This window comes from Drosophila sulfurigaster, chromosome 3 (genome assembly GCF_023558435.1).
Source record: "Drosophila sulfurigaster albostrigata strain 15112-1811.04 chromosome 3, ASM2355843v2, whole genome shotgun sequence".
In the NCBI taxonomy this organism is placed as follows: Eukaryota; Metazoa; Arthropoda; class Insecta; order Diptera; family Drosophilidae; genus Drosophila; species Drosophila sulfurigaster.
Window position 1 is genome coordinate 52,447,231 of NC_084883.1, and position 27,822 is coordinate 52,475,052.

Here is a 27,822-nt window from a genome sequence, read left to right on the forward strand (position 1 = left end):
CACATATGAAAGAAATTTAAGTTTTGGCATTAAATAAGAAAGTAATTAAATTTAATTATAAAATAATACAATTATTAAATTAAAATAAAGATAACATAATTAAATACTAAAATAATAAAACAAAAAAATTAAAAATTGAAATAATCAAAAATATAAAATAATAAAACACTGAAATACTAAAATTATAACTCACAAAAAAAAATATAATATAATATGAATTTTTAAACAAATAACAAATCTTTGAATCTCCAAAAACAATTTTTTGCAATTTAATTTTTAAAATAATTTTTATATATTTTATCTATAAAGAATAAAAAATAAATTAAAAAAAAATATATTAAAATAAATAAATTATAAATTTTTTTAAATACATTTTCACAACTTTAAAGTCGACAAATGCAAGAATGAATTTTTGGTTTTAAATAAAATAAGAATATTTGTTTAATTTAAAATTGTTTCGCTCTTCAAAACAATTTTATACAATATGCTATGCATGATTTAATATAATTTAATTGCAAGAAACGAAAGTTTTCTACGGAATAAACCTAAAACATTTAAATGAATTTTATATGAGGCTTGTGAAGCAATTAATTTGTAATTATTTTAATTGGTTTGTTGTGAAAGAATGAATTTATATTATATTTCTTACATTTTTTATTAAATTTAGTTTGTTAGTTTACTTTTTGAGAAATTAAAGTACGGAGTTTAATGAAATAACTCAGATCTCTTTATATTTTTAGAGCAATTACGATTTTATTTGGTTTTCATGTAGAAGAATGAATTTTCAATAAATTCTATAAATTTTGTATTTATGATTGTTAGTTTACTTTGTGTAGTTGAAGCATAAAGTTTAATAGAGTAGTAAACATGCTCCAAGTACCGAAAATAAACTAACAAACAAAGATACTAGTTATGAAAAATAAGATAATATTATATTTGTAGAGAAATTAGTAGTACACATTATATAAAATATTATATTTTTAGAGAAATTAGTAGTATATTTTTATTAGTTGGTTTTAATTGAATTAAAAACAAATAATTTGCATGTATTTTCTATTAACTTCATTTTGTTAGTAAAGTTTTTCGTAGTTAAATTAAGAATTTAGTTCAAATATAATGCTACTCATATTCATAATATTATTTCCTTCCTTCATACATATATGCTGCCGTAATGTTGTAATTGAATTGTGAATGGCTTTATAACCAATGTGCCTCATTAGGAGGCGCATGTGCGTGCTTAGGCTGTCGCCGACAATTACGAGTGATAACAGGTAGTCTGAGTACTCATCGTTGGCACATTCACACAGACACACACAAGCAGTGAATGATAAAGAGGGAAGAAAGAGGGGAAGAAAGAGAGGAAGAGGCAGAGAAAGCACCCGCGGGGCAAACTAACAAGTAATTGAAATGTTGCGCGCCTAAATCATAGTCTACTTTTTGGGGCGCGCTTCCTTTCACTTTGCGACAGCTGCTGCCTTCTCTCCACCTAGTCAATTAAGTTAATAGTCAACGAGTAGGAGGGGGGATTAGAGGGGGACGAGTTTCAACTCAGGTGTCAACGATTTGATTACGAGCACTTACAGGCCAATGCCAATGCCAAACACTTTGTTATTGTTTTTGTTTTTGGTTTTTATAGTCTCACTCGCATTCGCATTTGTAGTTGTATTTGTAGTTGTATTAGTTGCAGTTGCAGTTGCAACCTTGACCACGAATATTGATTTCCTGTTTTGTTGACTGTCGACACTCGACTCTTGACTGTGTGTCTGTGTGTGTGTGTGTCTCTTTCTATCTCTCTTTCTACCCGTCTCTGTCTGTTTTGGCTGCTCGCTTGTCTGTCCAGCTGTCCGCCCACTTTGAATGTCTAACGAGCTTCCTGTGTGCCCCGTTAACTGTTCTCTTTCTCTATCCCTCCCTCTCTCTCTCTCTCCCTCTCTCTCTATCCCTCTCATTCTCTCTCTTTCTCTCTCTTTCACTCTTCACTGCTCACTGTTCTCTATTTAGACGCACAATTAAAAGTGCGTTTTGTGTTTAGTTTTTGTGTTGCGTTTTTTTTTGTTTTGCTCTCGTTTTGTATTCACACAACGCTTTTGTTGTTTTATTTTTGTTTTTTTTTTTCTGCTTTGGCATAAGCCTTTTTTCATTACGCTTTGGCCTTAAAGCCGCCCTCGTTGTTGATGCTGCCTGCTGCCAAGCGGCGTATACGTAATATGCTCGCTTGCTGCTTAACTGTAACACATTTGTATGAATGAATGAGCTTGATTACTCGTATTTGCCCCTCCCCCGCAGGCCTTGCATCCCCCCTCCAAAAAAACGCTCCTAGTTGTCTATTGGCCATTGGCACGCGAAAGCGAAACTGAAATTGAAATCGAATTTGAAATCAAAACTGAAACTCAAACCCAAACTGGTTTTTAAATTGTGTCACTGACTGCCTGCCGGGCATTGGGCAGCAACAACAACAACTGCGGAAATGTGTGGCGATAAAAACAACAACAAAAATCAATAACAATTACTTGACATTACGCGAAACGCTGGCAGCAACAACAATAACAAATAAAAACACCAAAACGAATTAATAATAATAAAAATGCATATGAACAAAACGCGAAAGTCAACGCATTTTTTGCCAAACGATCGACGATCGAATCAATTGAATTTTTGTGGAAAATTACCGAGACTTAAGTAAGTAGTTCCACAGATTAGTTAAATAAATAGCGAGAGAGATCTATCTAGACAGTTTATTAGCGAATGGATTGAGCATTAGGAAGCACATTCGCATTGTCGATGACAACACATGACAAATGGATGTCAAGCGATTTGAATGGAAATCTCGCATTCATTGCCAATTCTATGTGCAATCTGGCTAATTATAAAAATGTTTAATAAGCACGTCAATACCCTGCAGTAAGAATAACTTACGAATAGGATTGATGCATTCGACTTTGCTATAATTAGTTGTAAAGAATAAAAAGTATTTTTGTTGAGTTTCAAAGTTTATCTTTCAACTTCAAATTTTTTAACTAATAAACTTGAAAATGTATAAATCAAAGAGTTTAATTACAAATCTTTAATAAGCACCTTTATACCCTGCAGTAAGAATACAACGGGTAGTTGTATTCGACTTTCCTCTAGTTAATTGTGTACAATTAAAGCATTTTTAAGTTTCAACTTTAAAATTGTTCTCCTTAAAGCTTCAACTTTTTTAATCAATAAATTTGAAATTGTAAAATTCAAGGAAGTTAATTACAAGTCTTTAATGAGCACCTCAATACCCTGCAGTACGAATGCTTACGGAAAGGGTAGTTGCATTCGACTTTCCTTTAGTTTATTGTGAATAATTCAAGAATTTTTGAGATTCAAGTTTAAAGTTGTTTCTCCTTAAAGGCACAACTTTTTTTTCCCAAAATTTGAAAATGTAAAATTCAAATAGGTCAATTAAAAGTCTTTAATAAGCATCGAAATACCCTCTAATAATAATAGCTTACGACAAGGGTAGTTGAGTTCGAGTTTCAAGTTTAAAGTTGTTCTTTTTCAAGGCTCAACTTTTTTAAGTTGTAAATTTTCATATGCAAAATTCAAGGAAGTTAATTACAAGTCTTTAATAAGCACTTAAATACCCTGTAGTAAGTATAGCTTACAAAACGGGTAGTTGCATTCGACTTTGGCATTATTAGTTGTAAAAATCAAAGTATGTTTCTCAGTTTCAAGCTTAAACTATTTCACTTTAAAGTTTAAACTTTTTTAAGTAATAAATTTAACAATGTAAAAACAAAAGAAGTTTCTGAGGAGAGTACCTTTTGAAGTTTTATATTTGTAAGTAATAGAATAGTATTTTAAACAATATTAATACTGTTAACTATTCAATTGGCAAGCAAAAACTATTGCAACTATAAAATTTTAAATTAAATTTCTTTAATAAATTTAGTGTATTCACTTTTGTACTAAAATATAATTTATGAAAAGTAACAAAATACCCATTTTAAATTAATATACCGCAAAATTGCTAATTTATAATTTTAAATGTATACACAATATACATTTAAAATATACCACAGAGTTCTAAACATACCAGATGGTCAAAAAAAAAACCAGCTAAGACCCTTTTTGCTATTTAAAAACATTACTTCAATACCTTTTTTTTATATCTGATCGCATCTATTGTAGTTAAGTAATTAACTCTTTTAAAATGTTTACTAAAATCAAATTCTTTGAATTTTGCCAAGACAGTATTAATTATTCAATCACAAGAACATAAACACAGAATTTCTTTCTTGGCTTGTCTCTAATATCACATAAAATATTCACTTATATGAAATGAATTGTTTCTTCTCATGCTAAGCAACAATTACAACAACTTTGTCTTAATTATATGTAAGAAACACTTTTTTCAATTAATTTCTTGAAGAAATAAAGCATTTCAATTACACAATCAATTAACTGAACATCTATAACATTAAGGTTCTATTTTGTCTTCTCTCTCAACGTTTACTTAAATTGCTCACTAAAATATAATTCACAAATATAAAAAGCTATTTTATTTAAAACCTTTCAATGTATGTTCTATTTTAAAGTCTTTTTTTTAAACCCTTAAGTTCTTCATTGTTATTAATTGATGGATTAAACATCTCGAACACTGAGTTTCCCTCTTGTCTTTTATCTACGTTCGTCTTAAATACTCAACAAAATATGATTTTCAAATATAGAAAGTTAATTCTAATTTTTCTTACTTAAATTCATTGTACACATATTATTTTTTAATTCCTTAAGTTCTTCATTGTTATTAATTGATGGATTAAGTTTCGTAAACAAACATTGCATTGCAACAGCACAACAAAATTGTTTTCTACTGTATAAATTAAGTTCTAAAATTGAAAAATTGAAGCTACTCCAATTTCTGTACACAGTTCAGTGCATTGACGTAAATTGAATTTATAATTTAATTAAAAACTCGCTTTTCATGTGGTTGTCACTCACCTTTTTCTTTGTATTGAAGCCGAGGAAAGACAATTTGCGAACATTGTTCTCTCTGCCGCTGGCCGAACTGAAACTCATCTTGTCGGCGTCTCCTTAAGTTTTTACTGTATAAATTGATCACGAGCGATCCTTGAGAGGATCGTTTTAATGGGGGGCGAATTGTCTATTTGATGATCTGAAGGCGGCAAAACCTGCGAACTTGCATTGAACTATAGTTGAATCGCGGTGGCCACTGCGAGAGCTTCAAGAATCTCGGCATTCGATGCGATCAAACGATGTTCAACTAAAAGAAAGAGAGAGAGAGAGAGAAAGAGACAGAGGTTATACACTTCAAAAGGCAATTTCATTAATAAGCAGCACAATTGTCTCAGACTGAGCAATAAAATTGTGCGATGCGACTCAATTAAAGTCAAATGTTTAATGTTTGTCGCACGCACAACTTGGGGAATTGAATGCTGAGAACTGGGAATTGTCGAAAGCACGCGACTTTTATATATCACTTGTTCAATTCTGAATACATATTGAAGACACTACTGAATGCTGAATGATGATGATGACGATGATGATGATGCCAGACAGCACTGATCGTCACTTAATGACTGGCATTTGACTTGCCATTTTGGGAGTCATTTTCATTTTCGTTTCCATTTTCTCATTTCTATTTCTATTAATATTTGTTTTCTTTTTTAACAATTTGCGACTCGCGACACTCGGAATTGCAATTCAGACTGTCTTGAGAGTATCGAATTCGAATTTCGAGTGTCACAAGTCAAAGGACTTTTTGCGTGTTGGCTGGCGTCTAAATTATTTAATGGGCACCTTTTGCGTTCTTTGTTTTGTTTTGTTTCGTTTTGTTTTGTGCCTTCCACAAATTGAATTATCAAACACGAAGTCGCGTGGTAGTATCTATAGGATACAGGTTCAAGTATCTATAGGATACGCGAGCGAGCAAACGAGCGAATAAAACACAAACTTAAAGCGCGAGGCACGCTCAATGACAAACGAAAGCCATGTGAACCTGTTGCCGCTGCGTTAGCTCTGATTTATGTCTGCTTCCCAGAACATTTTTCCCCACCCGAATCGTTGAGTTTCGTAGTATTCGTAGTGTGTGGTGTGTGGTGTTAATGGATGAGTCGCGAGTGTATCGAGTGTCGTCGTCGTCGTTGTTGCAGACAATCCGACATGAGTCTCGTGCTTAGATACGGCCTATTTCTATAGCCTAGCATACGTATTTATTTTCAGGTTCGTCGCAGTTATTTCTTCTTCTTTCGATTATGTAAGCGCAATGTGACCAGACCAGACCAGCCAGCGACTTAGTTATAAACAAAACTTCCTCTTCCACCTCCATTCGATTCACTTCGATTCGCACTGCGATAAAATTGATGACTCTATTTCGACGTGTGTTTGTCTTTAGTTTGGCCCTGGATTAAACATGAGCCGTTCGACACACACACACACACACACACGCACACACACACACACACACATACACACACTCACACACACCTCGATACACCTCGAACTGCATTACTTACGAGCTCTGTGCCATTATTTGGCAGCAAGTTATTAACTAATAAACTAACGTGATAGATTGCGCAAATATAGAAATTTCCGGACTTACGCTGTCTGATACTATATGTTAGAAGTATGGAAAGCTTTTAGGCTCTTGAGCTCTATTATGTAGAATGTTATGTCAATGCAAATTGCACAAATTCTTTAACATTTCCTTAAATTGTTTTGATTTTTAATCAAACTTTTGCAATCAGTCTTTTTTTCTGGACTATTAAGTTTTACACTTTTTCAATCAATCTTTTTATCGGAATCACACTTTTTTTATCAGTCTCTTTTTAGGATTATATAAAATATACTATATATATTATCATATATGAAAATTATATAATATATAGGATTTTGATAGTATTTTATATATATATTTTATATATATATATATTTTTCTGATCCCTTAAGTTGAAATGAATGTCAATATATCAAGAGAGAAGACTTTTATGTATTTTGTCACGATTTCACTCAATCTTCATAAAAGCTTTTGATATGCTTAAGTAGAAGTTAAAATTAGTTTACGAAAGAAATAAAGCTTTAATGCGAGTTGACTTAAGATAGCTTTAAAGCTCGTTGAATCACTTAATCAGTTTACTTTTCTCAAATTACAATTAATCATTATCAATCAATTTTTGTTTAAAAACGAATTTTGGATAACTAATATTTTCTCAGTTTTAACAATATAAGCTTTTAAGCATTACAAATAGATAAATCAAAGCACATTTTATTTGCTTTCAAATTTTTTATCTTTTATTTTTTAAACATTCACTTCTGACTAAGATTTATTTTATTAGACTGTGGAAAATTATACATTAATTTCACAATTTATTTGTTGATTATATCATTTGACTTACATAAGAAGCTATGTATACATAATTCAGAAAAGTTGAACTATCTATAAAGCAAGTACATAAGCAAATAAATTTTAACTTTTTTAGAAATCAAATTCTTTTATTTTCGCAATTAATAAATATCAAAATTATTATTATATTAATACTCTACACTACACGGAAATTTTGACCGTTTGTTTTTGGGAAAGATTCTTGCATATGTAGGTACATATATCAGATAAGTTTATTCTTGGGTTTTCACTTTCTTCCTTGACAAATTGCACTTATAAATTTAAGATAACAATCTGCCTGTCGATTTTTAGTTTCAATCATTAAACTTTGCACTCATTGAACATATTTATCAAATCAATTTACCATTCGATTTCAGTTTTTTCCTTTAAGTAATTTATAAACTTCACTTTTTTATTAAGTTCACTTTTCGTCTGCACACAACCGTCACTTACTTTAAAATGCTAATTTCTTGGGATCACTTTACTAAAGCTTTTCAGTCTTATAATAAACTGCGGTAGAATTCAGAAATTTAATAATAACAACCGCAATTCGAGCTTTAACTAGAACTAAGTAAAAGTTTGTTTACAAAAACGTAAACGAATGGAGGTGAATAATATTTAATAATTAATTTACTTATTCAAATACGTAATCAATTTTCTTTAATGCTATAAATGGTTACTTCAAAGCACTCGCAATTGTAAATATTTTTATATAAATCATGACGCCTATATTTAGTTGAACGTTTAGCTGAATCATTGGGCAAATATTTTATCTGTTTATTAAAATATATGTGTTATCTACAGTTATTTGTGCTCTCCATGGCGCATCAATTGGGAGCGTCAATGGGAACCCCAATTGTAAAAGAGTCAAACAGAAGAGGGAAAAACAATACTTGTCATAGTATTGTATTGCAGATTAGAATTGGCATGGCGTGCGTCAACCTATCAATAATAATGGTGATGAAGTCAGTTCGTCAAGCGAAAGGCGATCTAAAATATTTTAAGTTAAAGTCAATCAATCATTGGCCACTTATGAGTCTAAGAATACGCACATTTTGAATCGCGATCAATCTCAGCCGACACTTTCAATTGGTTTATTTATAAATTCACACAATCGCAAGGCGATCGAGGCGCAATCGCGTGACTCTTCGACTTGTGGCACGTACTCCTAGCAGCGCAGCAAGTGGAACGAAACAAATTTACACGTTTTTATGGTGTTATCAGAAGAACAAGTAAGAAAGCAAGAATCGAGTGTGCTCGACTGTGAGATACCTGCTACCCATTTGCAATAAAATCGTATTCTAAAAATATACCGAATTAATATACCTGTAAAAATATTAAAATATACGAAATGCTGTCTATGGTATATCGATATAGTATTATATTCACATTAATATACTGCATTTAATAAAAACCAAATTAATATACCACATAAATACTAAAGAATACCGATTACTATATATAGTATATTTATATAGTATTATATAGTCATACAAAACCATATACTACAAATATACCAAATTAATATACAACAAAAATACTAAAATATACCGAATACTGTATATGGTATATCGAATCGATATTATCGATATAGTACTAAATTCAATAAAAATCATATCATCAAATATACCAAATTAATATACCGCAAAAATACTAAATTATACCAAATGCTATATATGGATATAGTACTACATTCATATGAATATACTACAGTATAATAACAAACCATATTAATATACCGCAAAAATACCAAATTATACCGAATACTATATAAGGTATATCGAATCGATATTATCGATATAGTACTACATTCAATTTAATCATATCATACGAATATACAAAATTAATATACCGCAAACATACTAATTTATACCGATGGCTTTATATGGTATCATGACATACATAAGAAAATAATTAAAATATACCATAGAGTGTACAATATACCAGAATAAAACTGTATGCTAGGAATATACCAAATAAATATACCACAAACATACTAAAAAGTACCGAAGTCTATATATATAGTACTACATTCTTTAAACTTATATTCTACAAATATACCAAATGAGTATATCGCAAAAATATTAAAATGTGCGGAATGCTTTATATTGATTATTGATAATGTATGTATGTATGTATATTGATAATGTATTACATTTTACATAACCATATCCTAAAAATATACCAAATTTACATACCGCAAAAATACAAAATATACAGAGATATATTATATGAAATATATCGATATAGTAATAAATTCAATAAAACCATATTCTACAAATATACCAAATTGGTATACATTAAAATTACTGAAATATACCTAAGGTTTTATATGCTACATTAGTATAATACTACTGTTTTTAAATAATATTCTACAAATATACCAAATTAATATTCCGCTAAAATACTAAAATATACCTAATGCTGTACATGGTATATCGATATGGTACTACATTCATTAAAAATATTCCACAGAGTAAGAAAACTAGATTGTTAGCCAAAGCAACTAAGCCCCGAATGCAATAGACTTTTTTGCCCTATGGATAGGGTATAATAAAGTAGGAAGTATACGGGGAAGGGGGCCCCATAAAGTAAAGGTGTTATATCTTAAGGCAAAAGCAAATAAATTCGCAAACCAAAGAAAAACAAAAACAGATCTGTAAAAGCAAAGAAAAGGCAAGGAAATTAACGTGGTGATCAATTTTATGGGTTCATTAGCAGACGGAACAGCGCGAGGCAAAGCGATCGATCGATCGATCGTTTGTTTCGAGTGCCTGACTTAGTTGTGATTTAAATTATTGTTTGTATACGAATTTGGCAAACTGTCTTCTGTCTGTGCGCCTTCTTATCACAAGGGTGCCATAAAACAAAAAACACAAAACACACAAAATAAAAGACACATCCATTGAGATCGCTTATCGTGCGCTTACAATTTATTTAAACAATTGACAGTAATGTATGGGCTGCGATCGTAAATTATCAAACATACTTTCTAGTATAGCAAACACACACACCCATTCACATCTCATTGTATAAATATCATAAATGCTTATGGTTGTTAATAATCGAGTTTATCAAAGCGCAAAATCTTGAATCAAATCACGTGCTCTGCTTTATCGATCGATAAAAACGAAGGAAAAAAAGCCGGTTCTCGTCTAAGTAAAACATTTCATAACTCTAAACAGCTGCCACTCCACATTGCCACATTGCTAGTTGCAGTGGCAGTTGCAGTTGCAACTGATCATGACCCAACTCCAGCTGCGGCCCAAAGAAACCGGTTTACAAATTGCAACAGTTTTTAGCTGAGGCAGCTGCAACTGCAACAACTGACATTGAACTTGAAACAACTCTCCCTCTCTCTTTCGCTCTCTTTCTCTTTCTTCTTTATAGAGAGGGTTGTGCACTGCAATCGAGGCGTATTTCCTGTACGCAACAATAAAAAACCATAAAACGCAAAGGCCTCAACCCACTTGACTATTAAAATATACAGTGCACACTCGTCATACCAAACATAACTCAACTTTCCACCTCTCTAGCCAGGGGCGCCGTTCAAAGTGGAGACTCAAGTGTGACCATATATTTATGAGTGGTACGATTATATACGACGGTGCTGCATTATAATATTCAATAATTTGAGAGTTATTGGTTTAGTGGGGCCCTAAATCTGTCACTTGCCCATAAAACGAGATTAGAAGAAATTTCATTTTCGCTGCTGCGGCCCGTCAGACAGCTCGTCATATCAACAGAACTTGCGAGAATAAGGTCGACGCTGCGAGGGTTGCTTAACAGGTTTGCAAAGTATTTTCATGAATTGTCAGCATGTTCCTATAAACTTCTTTAGAAGAATTCGTGTAGAAATTTAACAAGCATTTCAACGAAAAGATACATTACATAATAATAGAAAGTCCGTCATTCGGAAGATCCTAAAATCTGTTGATTAAATAATCCAATAAAACTTAATTGTCTACTTGTTTTATAGAAAATATTTGTAAAATGGTATATTAATTTAAAGAAAATAATTAAAAAGTATTAATAAGAAACTTGACTATTTAGGATCTTCCTAGTTTAGTTTATTTTGAACTCTATTTTATTAATATGTATAATATTTGAACGTACGGAATAACTTCTCGTCTTTTATCTAAAAACTTCTATAGTGCAATAGAAATTTACAAGTAATCTTAACATGTTGATATTTAATGCTCACATTTTCATTGTTTAGTTTCTTTTGAATTACAATCTAATATTTCTTTTAAATTTTCAACCTAATAATAAATATGATAAATTTGTCATATTTATAAGTATAAATAAAAAAGATAAAAAAAAATAATAATATTATATAATAATAGTTTAAATTTTGGAATTTTACTAATTTAGTTCTTTCGAATTCCAATCTAATATAAAAAACTGTTTAATTTTTACAAAATTATTAAAAGTAATCATGATAATATAGCATAGTTTTATATCTGTGACCTTCCTAGCTTAGTTCTTTTTAATTAGAATCTCATATTTACGTGTTTAATTAAAAAAAAAAGATATTAAAGAATTTTAATAACATTTTATCATAGTTTAATATATGAGATTTTTGTTTAGTTCTTTTTATTAACAATTTAAATGATATAGGATAATTATAATAACATTTTATCATTGTGCACTATCTGGAACCTTCGTATTTTATTTCTTTTTAATTATTATTACATTCTAATATTCAGCTATTGAACTATTCATATCAGTTGGGTCAACCCTCGCACTTCCCCGAGACTAGTTCCATAAATTATGCAATAGAATTGAATTTATTTGTTGTTGTTGACCTAGCCCGTTTACTGTTTGCCATCGAAAGTAGTTTCCCACATCCACATCCACTTCGAGTGTCGCCCACTCTTCAGTGGATTTATGGTCAGTTAGGCGAATGTGGGTAAAGGTTCACAGCACTTCAAAATCTATTGCAAGCAGAACACACACACATATGCACACTCTCATACAATCACACTGATCAAATAACAACAATTCAATACAATAAACAAAATATAAAACAACAACGGAAAACAAACATAAAATATTTAGAAACGCTTCAATGCTTCAATGATTTTCCACACACAGCACATGAAATGGAAAACCAATTGCAATAGAACAAACAGCCCAACTGTAAACAATACAACTTACAACAACAAAGAGAGCGAATAGAAGTAGAAGAAGAAGAGCTGAAACATATAGCTCTAATTGGACTATCGTCGGAACCAAGCGAACCAACTAATAACCAAATGACTCAACGATCAATGCGTCGACATTCGAAGTACTTCTCGAAACCCCCGAGACGGGGTCTCTCTATCTCTCTCTCTCTCTCTCTCTCTTCCTCTCTCACGCTCTTTTTCTGTCTGAGTCTTCCTCTTCATCTTCCGTTAAGATAAGCAAATTCGCAGTCGTGATCTTTTATATTATACAATACTATACATGACGAAACTAATTCCTATTGTATAAATAGGAATGTCTGGAAAATCACTGTTCTAAAAGGGGATTTTAAAGGGTTAATCAGCCAAAGAAAGTACAATGAACCAATGACTATTAAAAGATTGTAGCAATGAACTTTTAACCAGAAAATGTCCGATATAGGAGACATTTTTTATGTGTTTCCAGCAATATTTTATTGTGGTTAACTGGAAAGTTTAGACGACGCAAGGCTATCTATTTATAAGCAAGTCATATATCTTATCAGCCAATTAAAAAGAAACTCAATATGTCAGACTTATTCGACCATTTTCGAAATGATTGCGCTGAGACGATAGAATAGTATAAATAACACAATTATGATATGACAGTATATACTACAAGTAGCTGGCCAAGTGATATATCATATCAAGTAATTTGAGGAAAGCGTCATAAAATTATACGAAAGTGACAAGTCCGAAAAAAAAGGGAGGCATATCACATTGTTGAAATGCAAATGGTTCTACAATTTTTAGAAAGATAGGTCAGGGGCCTCATACAAGTAAACAATTGTGTTTGAGTTTTGGTTTTTTTTTGTGTAATCACATCTACTTATTGTATTTTCTATAGTCAGTACACCCTTCCGCTCCCTTTCCTCACTTTCTTGTATCATTTGTTATTACATACTCTCACATACTTTAAATTGCAGGCACTGCAAATTCCGTGAACCGTGCACAGGAACAATAAATACTAGTCTGAAAAACAAAACATGAGTTCGCCGCAACTTGTGTAAACAAAACTGCAAAAACAACAATAACAATAACAACAACAATGGCAACAATCAACTTTAAGCGTCATGATACATTTTGGTTAAATATCAGAAAAGAACAAAAAATAAAACTACACACAAGTCAAGATAAACAAATTCTAGTTACCATTGTTGTGTTGTGTACGTTTATCGTCAGAGAAGGGTCGCTAGCAAGTGCAAGTGCGAGCGAGACAGAGTTGATAGTTACCAAAGGGTTGAAGCAGAGGAGGAAGGGGAGCAAAGAGAGAGGCAGCCAAATTATTGAGCCATTACTCACACAGCTGTGTAACCGCCGCTGAAGTGTGAGCGAGAGAAGAACAACAATAACAGAAAAAGTGCAAGCCGCGAATTTCACGTGTAGCGAACGAAAGCTTAAAGCGCTACAAAACTTGACGGCGCTTCTGATAACAAAGCCCCGCAGACATTGACTGCGCTGCCGGCGCGCGTGCGGCACAAAAGAGTTGTTGTTGTTCTTGTTGTGCTTGTGCTTGTTATTGTTATTGTACGAGTAACAGTAGTTTGCATAAAAGCAGACGAGCTTAACATAGCGCCAGGCCAACTGAGAACGAGACAGTGAGAACGATTGGGAGAGGGAGAGAACGAGTAACAAACATAAACTATGTTTACTTTGAAACAAAAAGAATGTAATAAAAATGCAAAGAGCACACAAAACAGAAGCAAAGGAAAATGAATGGTGAATGAACGAAGCCACAGCCGAAGCCGGGCCCCAAAAACTATGCGGAACCAGTTTCAAAAGCAAAGTGCCAAATGTCTGGAGTCAGAACTCGAGCTCTGGGCGAGTGAGCGAGAGAGAGATAGAGATGGAGATGGAGAGATGTTTAAAGTCAGCGGGAGCTGAAGAGTCACTGAGTCAGTCACATGCTGCATTTGCGATCTTGATTAGTTCTTGTTTTTGTTTCGTGCTCTTTTTTCTCATTTCGTTTTTGTTTTTGGTTAATTTCAAGTTCTGTTTGGCAGGGAGATTGATTTGATTTTTTTGTATTTATTCCTATTTTGTTGTTTTTGTTTTGTTCGACCCAATAATTCAGTTCAGACAGTGAGCAGCCAATCTATCAGCATTTTTATTTCGGGGTGACACATGTTTTTGCCTTCGCTCAGTATTTTTCCCAACACTCGAGTGCTTTACAGCGTATCTGCCGTCGATCATTCACAATTTGTTACGCCACTTTTCACTCATTCAAGTACCCGAAATTGCTTGTCTACTATTTGACACTTTTTGCTTTTTCGTTGGATCACTGCACGAGTTTCCGAATTTCACAGTTAACGACAGACGCAGGTGTTGTGGGAAAGAAAAAGGGGCAGGCAAAAGTAAAAGATCAGCGTCGTCACTGGCGTAATTTCGGGGGCCCGGGACCGAGCCAGAAAAGTCAGCGATAAGTTGAGAAAATATTCAGATTTTAAAAATGGCACAAAAATAGCAGACACAACAATAATAAAAAAGACATTAGCCCAGACCAAAGAAGAGATGAACAGAACTGACAGACGGACGCATGGAATCGTAAATGAATATAATAATAATTGACACGTACTTTAAAGATCTCTTTTACCTACGTCGCAGCGTTGCGTCGTCGGTTTCGCCAAATTTACAGTTTCTCTCTCCTTCAGAGCTGAAAATTTTCCACTGTTTGTGCGTGTGTGTGGCACAACTTCATTGATTAGCGTGCAACAGATCACAGGGGATGCGGCACGGTGAATGACAATAAACAAATCGGTTTTTTAATAACTAAAAAATCGCGACGTTTGATAGTTTTGATGGAGGCGGTTCTTCAAGGCGATAGACGTCACACACAATCACACACACACGGAGAGTACAAAAAAGAAACGCGTCGATAAAAACAAAACTGGCAGACGACAAACCAACAACAAAATAATATAATGAAATACAACGGCGATCGGAGATCGGAGATGTCGCGGCACCGGGAATGGCGAAATACTCGAACACCACACAAAATGGCAGAAGTTGAACACCACCAACAACAACAGCACTGACAAAGATAAAACCGTGTACAAAACTGTGACGTTTTTATTAGAAATATGAATTGTTTTTATTTTTAATGATTTCTTGCGTATTCTTTTTTAGGACTTTCGATAGCAATAAGAGAGACGCGCGCGCGCGTCGTTAAACAAACTTGAACTTGACGTTTTGGTTGCTCTCAGGCGATCGCGTCGATTGTGTTTGCGGCTGCACGTTTCTCAGCGTAATGATTTACTGTTCCTGGGGCAGCACGTTTTTAAGCACAGAGAGCGGCAGCAAACAGCAACAACAACAACAACAGCAGCAGCAGCAAATGGCCAGACAGCAGCAAGAGCAACAACAACAACAACGCGTTTTGGAAGGCAGCGAGAGAGAGCAAAACATAAAAATATGTTTGTCCAGCCAAGCAGGCGCAGCTGCAAAACTACCCTGTAATGTGTTTGCTCACTACTTACTTGATATAAATATGAATTTGTTGATAAATACTTAAACTAAAGAATATTGTATTATATTGTATATATTAAATAAATTGTATTTATAAATTAACTCACAAACACTTACAGCGACAGCTGATAAGGACTGTCAGCATAGCTAACCCCCGTTGAGTTTTGTAAATACAGGGTATGTAAAATAAGCAGCCACTATTACGGAGAGCACGTGAGCATGGATGAGCGCTCGTTACTGGGCAAGAGCCACCCTCGTTTAGTGATCGGCTCTTGCGCTCTCGTCTTATCTGCCTCTCTCACTCTCTGTCTTTCTGTTCGCTCTCTTGCAAAAGGCATTACGCATTAATGTAGCTGTGATTGCTGCTTACTCCTCTTGACGAGGATATGTTGCATGTTACAACAACAACAATAGCAGGTGCAAGACGTGTTAAACAAAAAAATGGCCCGAAAATTCGCTGATCTATTAATAGCAACGAAAATCACGTTTAATCATAAAACAGAATGAAGATCCCAAGATATGCTTGTGAATCAATTGACGACATGTGAATTGGCTGATTTGGAAGCTCTAATTGATTGATTTGCTTGCTCGCGATTGAAAAAGGTGTGAAGTTGTGTGCCAGACCGGCACAACATTTTGCCGCCGTATAAATGTGCTGTTATTTCGAGTGCCATTTTATTTCCAAACAAATATGTCAACAATTAATTGCTTATAACATAATAATACAACAACTTGCTGGTGTATTCCCACGTCTGAGCTGATAAAAAAAAGTGTCAGAAAAAAAAGAAACCATAGTAAAAATTTCCAGAAATCTGTCGAAACTTAACCCAAGTATACATTTTCCGATTATCTGAATTTGATTTGATGACGTCAAAGCCATTCATTATGATATCAGGTCAAATTCCTTTGTGTCGCCTGTTGGCGATAACAATTTGTAACTGGCCGATAATTGCCGCTAAATCTGCATACGAAATTGAAAAGCTAGCGAAATATTTTCATTGATTGAATATGACAACTATTTTGATCGAACGTTAATTTGTGTGTGATAGAAGGAAAAATTTGAGACGACGTCGCATAAAAACATTTAGTTAACTTTATGTACACAATAAGTAAGTACATAAGATTTGGGTATTTACGCGCTAAACACACTTATTCAACCAATTAAAATTCTATTAATTGATAAGCGAAAAAAAAGTCAATTAGTCACGGCAAAAGACGAAGCAAACGAACGCAACGCCCAAGGGCTAATTAGGCTGGTTGCTTAGCGGGGGCAGGCATAAAGGTTAATTAGCTGCCCGCCTGAAAGTATGCAACGATTTTTTAATAACTGCAGCAGCCTAAAAGTATGTGAGCAAAAATACTGTGGGTGTCGTCAATACACACAACACACACACAATGCAATGCTGATAACAAAAAGCCACACGAAATGCAGCTTTTTGAGTGAAAGCTGCAGGCGTGTGGTGAAAAGCTTTCCACGCACTTTTGTCCCAAGGCTCTTTAGCTCCTGTTGCTGTTGCTGCCGATGTTGCGACTGCTGCCTCGGCTGCTGCTGCTGTTTGGCTCTTGGCTGTTGGCTGTTGTGTTGGCCATTTGTGTGCGCTGCTGTTGTTGTTAGGAGGACACTAAAGGACTACAACTTCATTTTATCATTTGATTTACCTGCAAAACTTGTACAATGCGCACTTCCGTCGCCTAAACAGAATTTTTCTTTTCCCAACCGTTTGCCTTTTGTTGCCCTTTTTTTTCCGCCAACTTGGCAGCCAGTCTACTAAAGGAGGAGGGAGTTGGGGTAAAGGGATCGCCATTTGGTTCATCTAACTATGTGCAACTATCTTTTTTCAATTTCCCCGCATGGCTGATGCTGCGCTGGCAAAAGAAGAAGAAGGAGACGGAGGAGGTTTGATGGCAACCCTGGCACTGTCATTTATAGGTAGAGTCTGTTGGTGGGCAAGAGGGGGGAGGGGTGCAGGGACTACCCCAGCGAGCCCATATAAAACGGAAATGGAAGTTTTGTAAATGTTTTCTTTTGTGTTTCTTTCTCTCTAGTTCTACGTGTGTCTCTATATGTGTGTATGTGTGCGTGTGTGTGTCTAGAGCAATAACAGCAAACACTAACACTTACGCAACACGACGCCTTTGAAAGATGAGCGCATGGCCAAATGGGTGGCAACAACATGGCAACAACGAGATGGCCCCACATGGCAAGGACTCTGCACTTTAGTTTTTGGGTTGCAAGTGTTGCTTTTTATGGCACTTGACGCTCTGCCAAGGGTAACTCTACCTCCTCCTTCCCTTACACTCTCTTACCTACCTGCCATCATTTTACAGTTCTTTTGAGTTGGGTTTGGTTTTTAGCACCTTCTTCTTCTCTCTCCATCTTCCATCTGCCATCGGAGTTCATCGTGTTGAATTTCATTTCGGTTTGCCATCGCTGCGATAAGCAAGTGCTTTTTAATAGCTGGCAACAGTTATGCATATTGATGAATGTGTGCGTGTGTGTGTGAGTGAGGGGTGTTAACTTTTCATAGCGACTGTCATAAACAGCAGCATTATCAGCTTTGCTTAATGAAAAGCTTTGGCTTTGGCTTTGGCTTTTGTCTTTGATCTATGCAAATGTGTGTGCACACTTTTCTCACACACTGTCATAAACAGTAGCATTAGCTTTAGTTAAAGAAAAGCTCAACGGGAGAGTCAAAAAGAGAGAGAGTGAGAGAGAGAAAGCTTCAATCACCTGCTCAAAAGCTCGCTCGCTGCGATCGCTTCGATCATGATACAATAACACAAGGTAGTCTCGTCGGCAAAAGCTATCCGTTATCTATACCATACATAAGTGCGAGTGAAACGACTGCGCCTAGTGAGTGCGAAAGAATCGACAGTAGAGCTTTGTGATTAACCCTTAAATGGCGCATATGGTTTAATTGTTCCACTGTATTAAAAAGAGTTGAAATGTTTTTATAATTTAATTTTTTACAGTTTAGAAATTGATAGTAATCGTTATTTTTGTTTTTTGATTACTAATTATTTTGTTCATGTTTTTAATTCTATCATAAAGTTCAAATATATATATAATATAATTGCAATCTGACATTTTTGCCTTGCGCAAGGGTTAATATTTAGAGAAAAGATCGTCCGCATACAACCTTTCCCTTCAACAAGCACGAGCGCACTGAGCGATAACGGCTCGAAGCCGAACGAAAAGGCACACGACGAGACTACCTTGTGTTATTGTATCATGGCTTCGATCGTTGGCGTTGGCGATTCTAAGGTGCTCGCTTTGTGCGTAGCCCACAGTCAGTTGCCGTTGACGCTTTTGGCTAATAATAATAACAAATATGACGCGACGCAGTTGAAAAAAAAATGATCAAACTGTCGACTGTAAAGCAAGGTCACGAGTGAATGAAAAATTCAAAGTTACCAGTTGCAAGTGAAGTGACAAAGCAAGCAAGAAATTAATAACTAATTACGCCAGAGCAACAGCAACAAAAACAACTGCAGAGTAATAAAACACCAACAACAACAAAACAACGACAACTACAACAACAACAGCAGCCATAAACAACTAGACAAATAAAACAAGAATTTGCGATAAGATAAGCGAAACGCTGCCAAAGGTGAGTTTTGGCTTTGCCAGTGATTTGCATGTGCCACCAAAAAACAAAAAAACAAAATAAGAGAACTAGATCACACGTACGATTCAGATACATATATATTATATATATCAAAGTCTAGCTAGTTGTTAGTGTCGATTTCTTTGCGGCGCTGGGTTCGAGTTTTGCGCTTCAGTTGACGCATGCAACACACAGTTGAGAGTTGGCAACACGGCAGCAGACACAGTTATGCATATTAAATATCTGACAGCCGCTCACCGAACACCGAACACTGAACACACAACTACAATTACAGTTGTGCGGCGGAATTTGCATTTGGAAAAGGCGCTGGCAAAATGCTTAAGCCGCTTACCTGAAGTTGGAGCAACATTAGTCCAATTGTTTCAAATAAGAATGCGAAGCCGGCATTTAATATTAAGCATACGCAGCATGTGCAGCACACAACACAGTTGTTGGCATAAGTATGCACACACAGACACACACACTCGCATATGCAAATTTAGATAGCATGAAGTTATGCAATCAATCAAGCATTTTGCCCTGTCGGTTAATTATGATTTCGACTGTCTGATAAATCATGAAATTGTTAGTATATACGAGTATATTGCCGGATTGGTTTCCGCTTTTAGCCGCAGCCGTACTGACGACACCCACTGTTGCCATGGCGTTAAAGGCTTTTGTTGAGCGCATTAGGAACTTTGGGCTTTACTCTCTGTTTTATTTTAAATGAAATTCAACAAATATTTACAACTTTAAACTCTAGGGAAAACACGAAAGCGAATGTTTAGTGTGTTCGACTGTGAGATACCTAGATTTACTAAAACACTAAAATATACTGAAGGCTGTATTTGGTATATTGATATAGAACTACATTCGAAATATGCTATAGAAAACTAAAATATACCAGATTGTTAGCCAAAGCAACTAAGATTAATATACCGCAAAAGTATTAAAATGTACCGAATGCTATATTTGGTATATAGATATACATAGTACTACATTCGTAATATACCATAGAGTACTAAAATATTCAAGATTTTTGGCCAATGCAACTATTATTAATATACCGCAAAAGTATTAAAATATACCGAATGCTATATTCGGTATATTTATATAGTACTAGATTCATAATATAATAGAGTATTAAATTATTCAAGACTTTTAGCCAATGCAACTATTATTAATATACCGCAAAAATACTAGAATATACCGAATGTTATATTTGGTATATTATTAGAGATCTACATTCAAAATATACCTTAAAGTATTTAAATATACCAGACTGTTAGCCAACGCAACTGAGATTATTATACCGCAAAAACACAAAAATATACCAAAGGTGTTATTTGGTATATTGTTATGGTACCACATTCAAATATACCATAGACTACTGAAATATACCAGATTGTTAGACAAATCAACTAAGATTAATATACCAGAAAAATACTGAAATATACCAAATGCTATATTTGGTATGCTGATATACTACTGCATACAAAATATACCATAAAGTACTAAATTATACCAGATTGTTAACCGCAGCAACTAAAATTAATATATCGTAAAATACTGAAATATACCACACGCTATATTTGATATATTATTAGTGTTCAAATATACCAAATGCTATATTTGGTATGTTGATATACTACCACACACAAAATATACCATAAAGTATTAAAATATACCAGATTGTTTCCCGCAGCAACTAAAATTAATATATCATAAAATACTGAAATATACCATATGCTATATTTGATATATTATTAGAGTTCTACATTCAACATATACCATAGAGTACCAAAATATACCAGATTGTTATGGGGAGCGGGTATGGAAAAAGGGAAAGTGTGGGGGAAGCATTGACAGTGGCAATTGCGTAATTATTGTGTACACAGACATATACTTATATGGCTGACTGTTGTGTATACAAAGAATTTTCAAAGTACGCAAATTGGCAAACATGCCAGCGTAGAGCGTACAGAGTAAAGCGTCTCCAGTTCGTGGGCTTCAAAAGACTCGATTCCACTCGAGTCGACTCGAGTCGACAACAGCAACAATTTGCAATTATGCGGCTTGATTACGAGTCTGTCAATTGCGTGTAGTTTGCACGCTCCGTTGGCGAGTCGTAAACACACACACAAATAAACACACACACACACTTGCACAGCCTTTAGCATAAGTCCAAGCAAGAGCAACAACAATAAAGTGCAGGTAATAATTAAGTATACGTAATTGTAATACCAAAAAGGTCTCGTCTTTGCCTTGAGTGCTTTTGCTTTACATCAGTTTTAGAGCATATTCGAAATATGAATATACGAAATACGAAATCAGTTATTCACAGCATGCAAATGCAATCTGAGTTGCTATTAATTTTGAGCTCTAGGAAGTTCACTCGACACCCGAATACGTAAATATTGTTATTAGGTTCATTCGGCCGCATAAATCCAAGCAAAACATCTGCTGCACTCTAAAGTAAAATAAAATTGCCAACTGATTATTAAGAGTTGCTCTTTGAGTAATTGCCAGTGAGTTCATCATCAACAGATGTATTTATTATTATTATTCTAGCCAAAAGCCACAATCATAATTATGCCAATTTTGTAGCTGAGGCGCAAATTTGTTGAAAATTCGAGCTTAAATAAGCATGAGCAGAAGCTTTTGTCTTAATGCCGAACTATTAGTGGACAGACTTCAGTTTCAAACAGTTCTGTTCAAGCAGATTAACTGGCAAGTGGTTCATTAAAACAGATACATAATAAAGTTACAACTGAAGGAAATAAAAATGAGTTAGTTTGTTGTTACGTTGTGGAGGTAAAAGAGTATTTTTAGCTGCAGAATATTGTTTAGAGTTTTATAACTTTTGCAAGGTATAAAACTGGAAATAATAATAGCAGTGGATTGTTAAATATTGTTTGTACTTAATGCATTATTTTATAACTTTAACATCGAAGTAAAGCAACTACAACTGAATGAAATAAAAGATGAAGTAGTTGAGGTAGAAGAACTTTTGAAATTGTTAAGTATTGTTTTAGATTTAATGCATTTTGTTATTACCTCAACATGGAAGTAAAAGAGATACATAATAAAGCTACAACTGAATGAAATAGAAGATGAAATAGTGGAGTTAGAAGAGCAGGTGAGATTGTAAAATATTGTTGGGATTTTATGCAAAATTTATGAACATCAAAATGGGAGAAAACAGATAAAACGAATAAAGCCAAAGCTGAAAACAAGTAAATGAAGGTTGTGCTAACTTTACTTGGAATTAAAATAATGTAGTTTGTATTTAATGTATAATTTTAAGCCATCAGCATAAAACTATAATACCGAAAGCTAAAAAGGTGCTGAAAGTAGAAAAGCAGCTTAGATTGTTAAATATTGTTTATCTTTAGCAAATAGTTTCGCAACTTTAAAAAAAAACTATTTTATCAGCCACAAAAAGTTTATAAATTCCTTTAATTAGAATTTTAGAATTGTAGAATTTTTTAAAATTAAATATGTTCATATTATAAAATGTACATATTTCAATAAATAAATAACGAAGTTTTTTTTTTAATTGTCAATTCAATATCAACTTTATTCATTATTAAATTAAAATAAAGAGATTAATTTTTGAATCTCTGTCTATTGAAAGATAAACCAATTTATTTCAGATTAGAAGAAATACAGAAAAAATAATATTTGTTTTTTTATTATTACAAAAAATTGGAAGCAAATTAGAAGAAGTAAGAAAACTACGGTCGAGTGAGTTTGAATTTAAGATAATTAAGAAGGTAATCGCTGCGAATAAAAGGAAAATACTGCGACAATATTCTTAAAATATACCAAATCATTATAGTACAAAAATACTAAAAATAAAAGGGGCTATTATTGGCTATATTGATTTAGTTCTACATTTAAAATATTTCAAGGAGTATTAAATATATCACATTGTATTAAATATATCACATTGTTACCGTAGGCTTTATTGATATGGTACTCCAAATTAAATATACCACAGAGTACTAAATATATATCAATATATCAGTCGGGCAATGCAGCTAAATTACTAATGTAGTGGTCGTTTTTGCCATAAAAAAGTATTTCAAAAATAACTTCTACAATTTTTATCTGTTCCGTATAATTGGATCATTCTCATCATCAACTTCATCAAAGTAATACACTGCATATTAATGCCAATAGCTAAATTGCACACACACTCTAAAGAAATCGGTACTTAAAGTTAAATGCAATATTTATAATCCTTTACTTAATCACATCAACAAATGAATCGGACTCGAAATTCTTTTGCTTTCCATTAATTGAAAAGTAAACTTTAAGTGTTTCTCCTTCTTCATTCCATTAAAATCCATTTTAGATGTTAACTAAAGTCTAGAGCATTTCACTTGCTTTGTGAACTTCGAGCATGAAACATATGCACACAGAAGTGAAAGCTATTGATACTAGACTTTAATATACGAATCAATAAGCATTCATCACACTCACACACACACGTTTTTGTGTTTGTATTTGTATCAATCTTGCACGCAAAATAAAATATTCGTTTTGAAGAAATAAATCCCAGTTTCAAACTTAATCGCTTGACAGCAAATTTTTGGCAATTTTCAAGTGAATTTTTTCCTTGTTGTGGTTGTTGTTGCACTTCGGATTTTGCATTTGCATTTGCATTTGAAGTTGTGCTGCGAGAGAGAGAGAAGAACACATTAAGATGATTCATTGCGTCTATCAATAGCATTCAATGCGCTTGGATATACTCATTCATATTCCATTCGAATGCTCGCTCATCAGCATGCATTCAGCACTCGTCTCGTCTGGATTCATCTCTTCTCCTCTTTCTCTCCCTCTTCTCTCTCTCTTTTCCCTGAACAGTTTCTTTGCTCGTACTGTTGCATTGCGCATACGCCGCGTGTGACGCACATTTTGCCACTTTGGTGCCGCAAGCCTTGCGCCTTCAGCCGACTTCTTTGGCTGTGGCTTTGGCTGCGGTCTCAACTGCATTTTCCACTATTAACGTGCTCATTTTCACATTTCTGGGTTGCAAAAAGGAAAAAGGCTTTCATTGTACTGCAAGCGTCCGAAAAGACAACGAAAAAACGTACAAACAAACGAAAAAAAAAACAGACAAGCAAAGGAATGAAAAAAATATTAAAATTTATGATGACAAAACCCGTCGACAAAACTTTCAACGCCAGCTGCAAATCTTTGCAGAGCAACAGCAAAAGCAGCAAACAACCAAAAAAAAGAAAAAAAAAGTGAAATAAAAATACTAAAAAGAAATACAAAATTCAAGTAAAAATATACATTTTTTATGCGATGAGTTTGTCGCCGGGTTCTCTCCACACACACATAGTTGCACATATGGATAGCATTGCAGGAGTAGATACAGCTCTAGTTCATGTCGTTATTGTTGTTGTTGTTATACCCGCTATCAATAGGGCAGAAGAGTATTATAACTTTGTGACCACAGGAAATTTGGTTGCGATCAGATACTAATTTTAAAAGTTATTCAATTGGGTCTTTATCGGTCAATTGACAATCTGGTATCTTTTGCATTCTACGGTATATTTGGATCTTAATGGTATATCGATATGCCAAACAATAAATTCAGTATATTTTTGTATTATTTTGGTATATTGACAAATTAATAATTTGGTATTTTCTATATATTTTAGTACTTTTTATGTATTGGTAATCTTGCTTCTTATATATTATACGGTAAATTTTGTACGTTTTAGTATATCGATATACCAACAAAAATTTTGGTATTTTTGGTATATAAGTATTTGCTAATGTATTGACAACCTGGTATCTTTTGCATTCTACGGTATATTTTGTACTTTGTAGTATATTAAAATACCAAAATATGTTTTCGGCATATTTCAGTATTTTTTTGGTATATTTTGAGGATAAAGGTATATAGATATGCCAAACAAAAACTTCAGTATTTTTTTTAATTGTTTTGGTATATTGACAACCTGGTATCTTCGGTATATTTTTGTATTTTTTAAATTGATAATCTGGTATCTTCGGTATATTTGATTTATATATTTGTAATCTGGTTTTTATGTATTCTACGGTACGTAATAGTATATGGATATACCAACAATGTCTTTGGTAGTATTTGACAACCTGGAATCTTTTGTATTATTTTGTATTTAACTTAATACCAAACAAACAATACGGTATATTCTTGTAATTTTTTGGTGTATTGATAATCTGGTATCTGGTATCAACTTAGTATAGAGTATTTTTTGGTATATTGACATTCTGATATCTTTTGTATTCTACTGTATATTTTAAACGAAATAGTATGCTGATGTACCAAACAAATATGTTGGTATATTTTTAATACTTTTGTTGTATATATATTTTAGTATATTTTGGGTATACTGATTAGGTATATTTCAAGAGTAATACAACACTATTTAGCTATTATGGCCAATGGGTAGCGGTATATCAAAGTCGCGCATACTCTACTCTTGTTTTCTTACTTGTTGTTATTGTTGCTATTATTGTTGCTGCGATGATGAGAGAGAGCGGTGCTTCGGCAGCTTTCAATATTCGCACAGCTTTGAGCTTACTTTTTTCCATTTCCCAGTGTCATTTTTGAAAAATTGATTTATGGCCAATAGTGCGAACAGAGCGCGGGGGCGTTTGCTTTGTCCAGCAGCGGGGAGGGGAGGGGGGTTGAGAGGTGGCTCAGGAGCGAGTCCGATGGAAGTCCCCAAGCGGCGGCGGCACAAAAACCTATCAACTGTTCGACTTTGTTGTTGTTTATGCTGCCTGCCTGCGTGTGTGTGTGTGCGGTGTGTGTGTGTGTGTGTTTGCCTGGCTTTTCGGGGCTATTCTCCATTTATAGTCAAAGTTGCACAATAACGGAAACAGATCAGTTTTTTAACTAGTTCACTGAAAACTTAAAGTGAACTCACTTTTACTCACAGCCTCTCGACGCTTCGATGCTTTAAGCAATACATTTGCACCATTGTTGTGCCAACGTGTGACTACTGTACGTATGTGTGTGTGTATGTGTGTGTGTGTCCCAGTGTGTGCTTGTGCGTGTGAATGACATAAGGCGAAATGAGCCGTCAATTAAAGCGTATCAAGAGCACTCACAACAAAAAGTGCTTCACATTGAAGTTGACTGAAAGATATCCTGTATTGTGAATATATAAATTATTCATGCTGCTCAAGTAATATTGGAATATATAGTATATAAATGACAATTTAATTTAATAATAGGCCAGCAGGAATATTGAATATATTTGAGTCTACTTAATCTACAAATATACCAAAAGTATACCAAATATAACGCTATATTTTTGGTTTATTTGTAGAAGAAGTAGACTCGATGATATTCATTATTCCTGCTGGCCAATTATTAAATGAAATGACAATATATTCCAATCTTACCGGTTATTTTGGGTATTTTAATATAGTAATACATTCAAAATATAGCATAGATTATCAAATATACTATTGTCAGCCAATGCAGTTAAGTTCCTATTGCAGTAGGCGTTTTTAACCATACAAAAGTATTATTTAAATAAATGACAATATATGAGATCCTTCCAATGAGTACCCAAGAATGAATTAAAATCATATGTTTATTGCCAATTGGCAACCATAATTCAAATGACTTAAAAGCCTCCCTTTTTTTGGTAATACAAAATCTGATGAATGCCTCAAGACTCTTTTGGATATTCGAGATTAATCGACTTAATCTGCTGCGTTTTTTTACTATCCAAAATCCGTTTACTTACTTCTACTTCTTCTTTTCCTCAGTCAGCTTTATTAAAACCTACAATTTTATGATCATTATTTTACTGATATTTCATACAAAGTTTTTATTGTTTATTTTAACTAACAACCTTGTTAAACAGTTATGAGAATTGCTTAATATTTTTTAAAACTCTTATTTCAAAGTGTCTTCCATGCTTAACTTTTAACTTTTGCTTAAGTTTTTATATATATGGTAACTAAGATGCTTTTCAAAATTTAATGAAAGTTCCGTTCACTAAGTTTATTAAGGTGTAACCATGAAGGTTACACAGTCTTCGTCACCTTCATAAAATAATCTTAGCTTAGCTGAATTTTCATAATTATTATTTCTGTATTTTAATTCTACTCTTTCATAATTATAATTAGCTCTGGCTATAAGATTGACCTTCAT

The 27,822-nt window shown here is 33.7% G+C and overlaps 2 protein-coding genes and 1 long non-coding RNA gene across 22 annotated transcripts in view; 1 reads left to right on the plus strand and 2 right to left on the minus strand.

The window, feature by feature from the left end:
- LOC133840817 (anion exchange protein 3) overlaps positions 1 to 15,824 on the minus strand; it is a 36,866-nt gene extending 21,042 nt beyond the window's left edge. For 2 of the 8 annotated variants that reach the window (XM_062272903.1, XM_062272900.1), the window contains exons 1-2: positions 15,152 to 15,824; positions 4,972 to 5,254 (exon numbers count right to left, since the gene is read on the minus strand). In XM_062272903.1, the coding sequence (XP_062128887.1) occupies positions 4,972 to 5,049 (78 nt within the window). In that variant the 5' untranslated portion in view covers positions 5,050 to 5,254; positions 15,152 to 15,824. Of the gene's footprint in view, positions 1 to 4,971; positions 5,255 to 5,790; positions 5,948 to 15,151 lie in introns of those variants that run through there. The other 6 variants (XM_062272905.1, XM_062272904.1, XM_062272908.1 and 3 more) reach the window with 4 other exon arrangements.
- Positions 15,825 to 19,334: 3,510 nt separating this feature from the next.
- Positions 19,335 to 27,822, plus strand: part of LOC133840895 (serine-rich adhesin for platelets) — a 41,187-nt gene continuing 32,699 nt past the window's right edge. For 4 of the 13 annotated variants that reach the window (XM_062273064.1, XM_062273065.1, XM_062273068.1 and 1 more), the window contains exon 1: positions 19,335 to 19,652. The gene's annotated coding sequence lies outside the window, so the exon portion shown is untranslated. The remainder of the gene's footprint in view (positions 19,653 to 27,822) is intronic. The other 9 variants (XM_062273056.1, XM_062273057.1, XM_062273055.1 and 6 more) reach the window with 4 other exon arrangements.
- Positions 23,883 to 24,895, minus strand: LOC133844842 (uncharacterized). The gene is made up of 2 exons (XR_009894639.1): positions 24,146 to 24,895; positions 23,883 to 24,085 (listed from the first exon to the last, which is right to left on the minus strand). It is a non-coding gene; the product is annotated as an uncharacterized LOC133844842 (long non-coding RNA).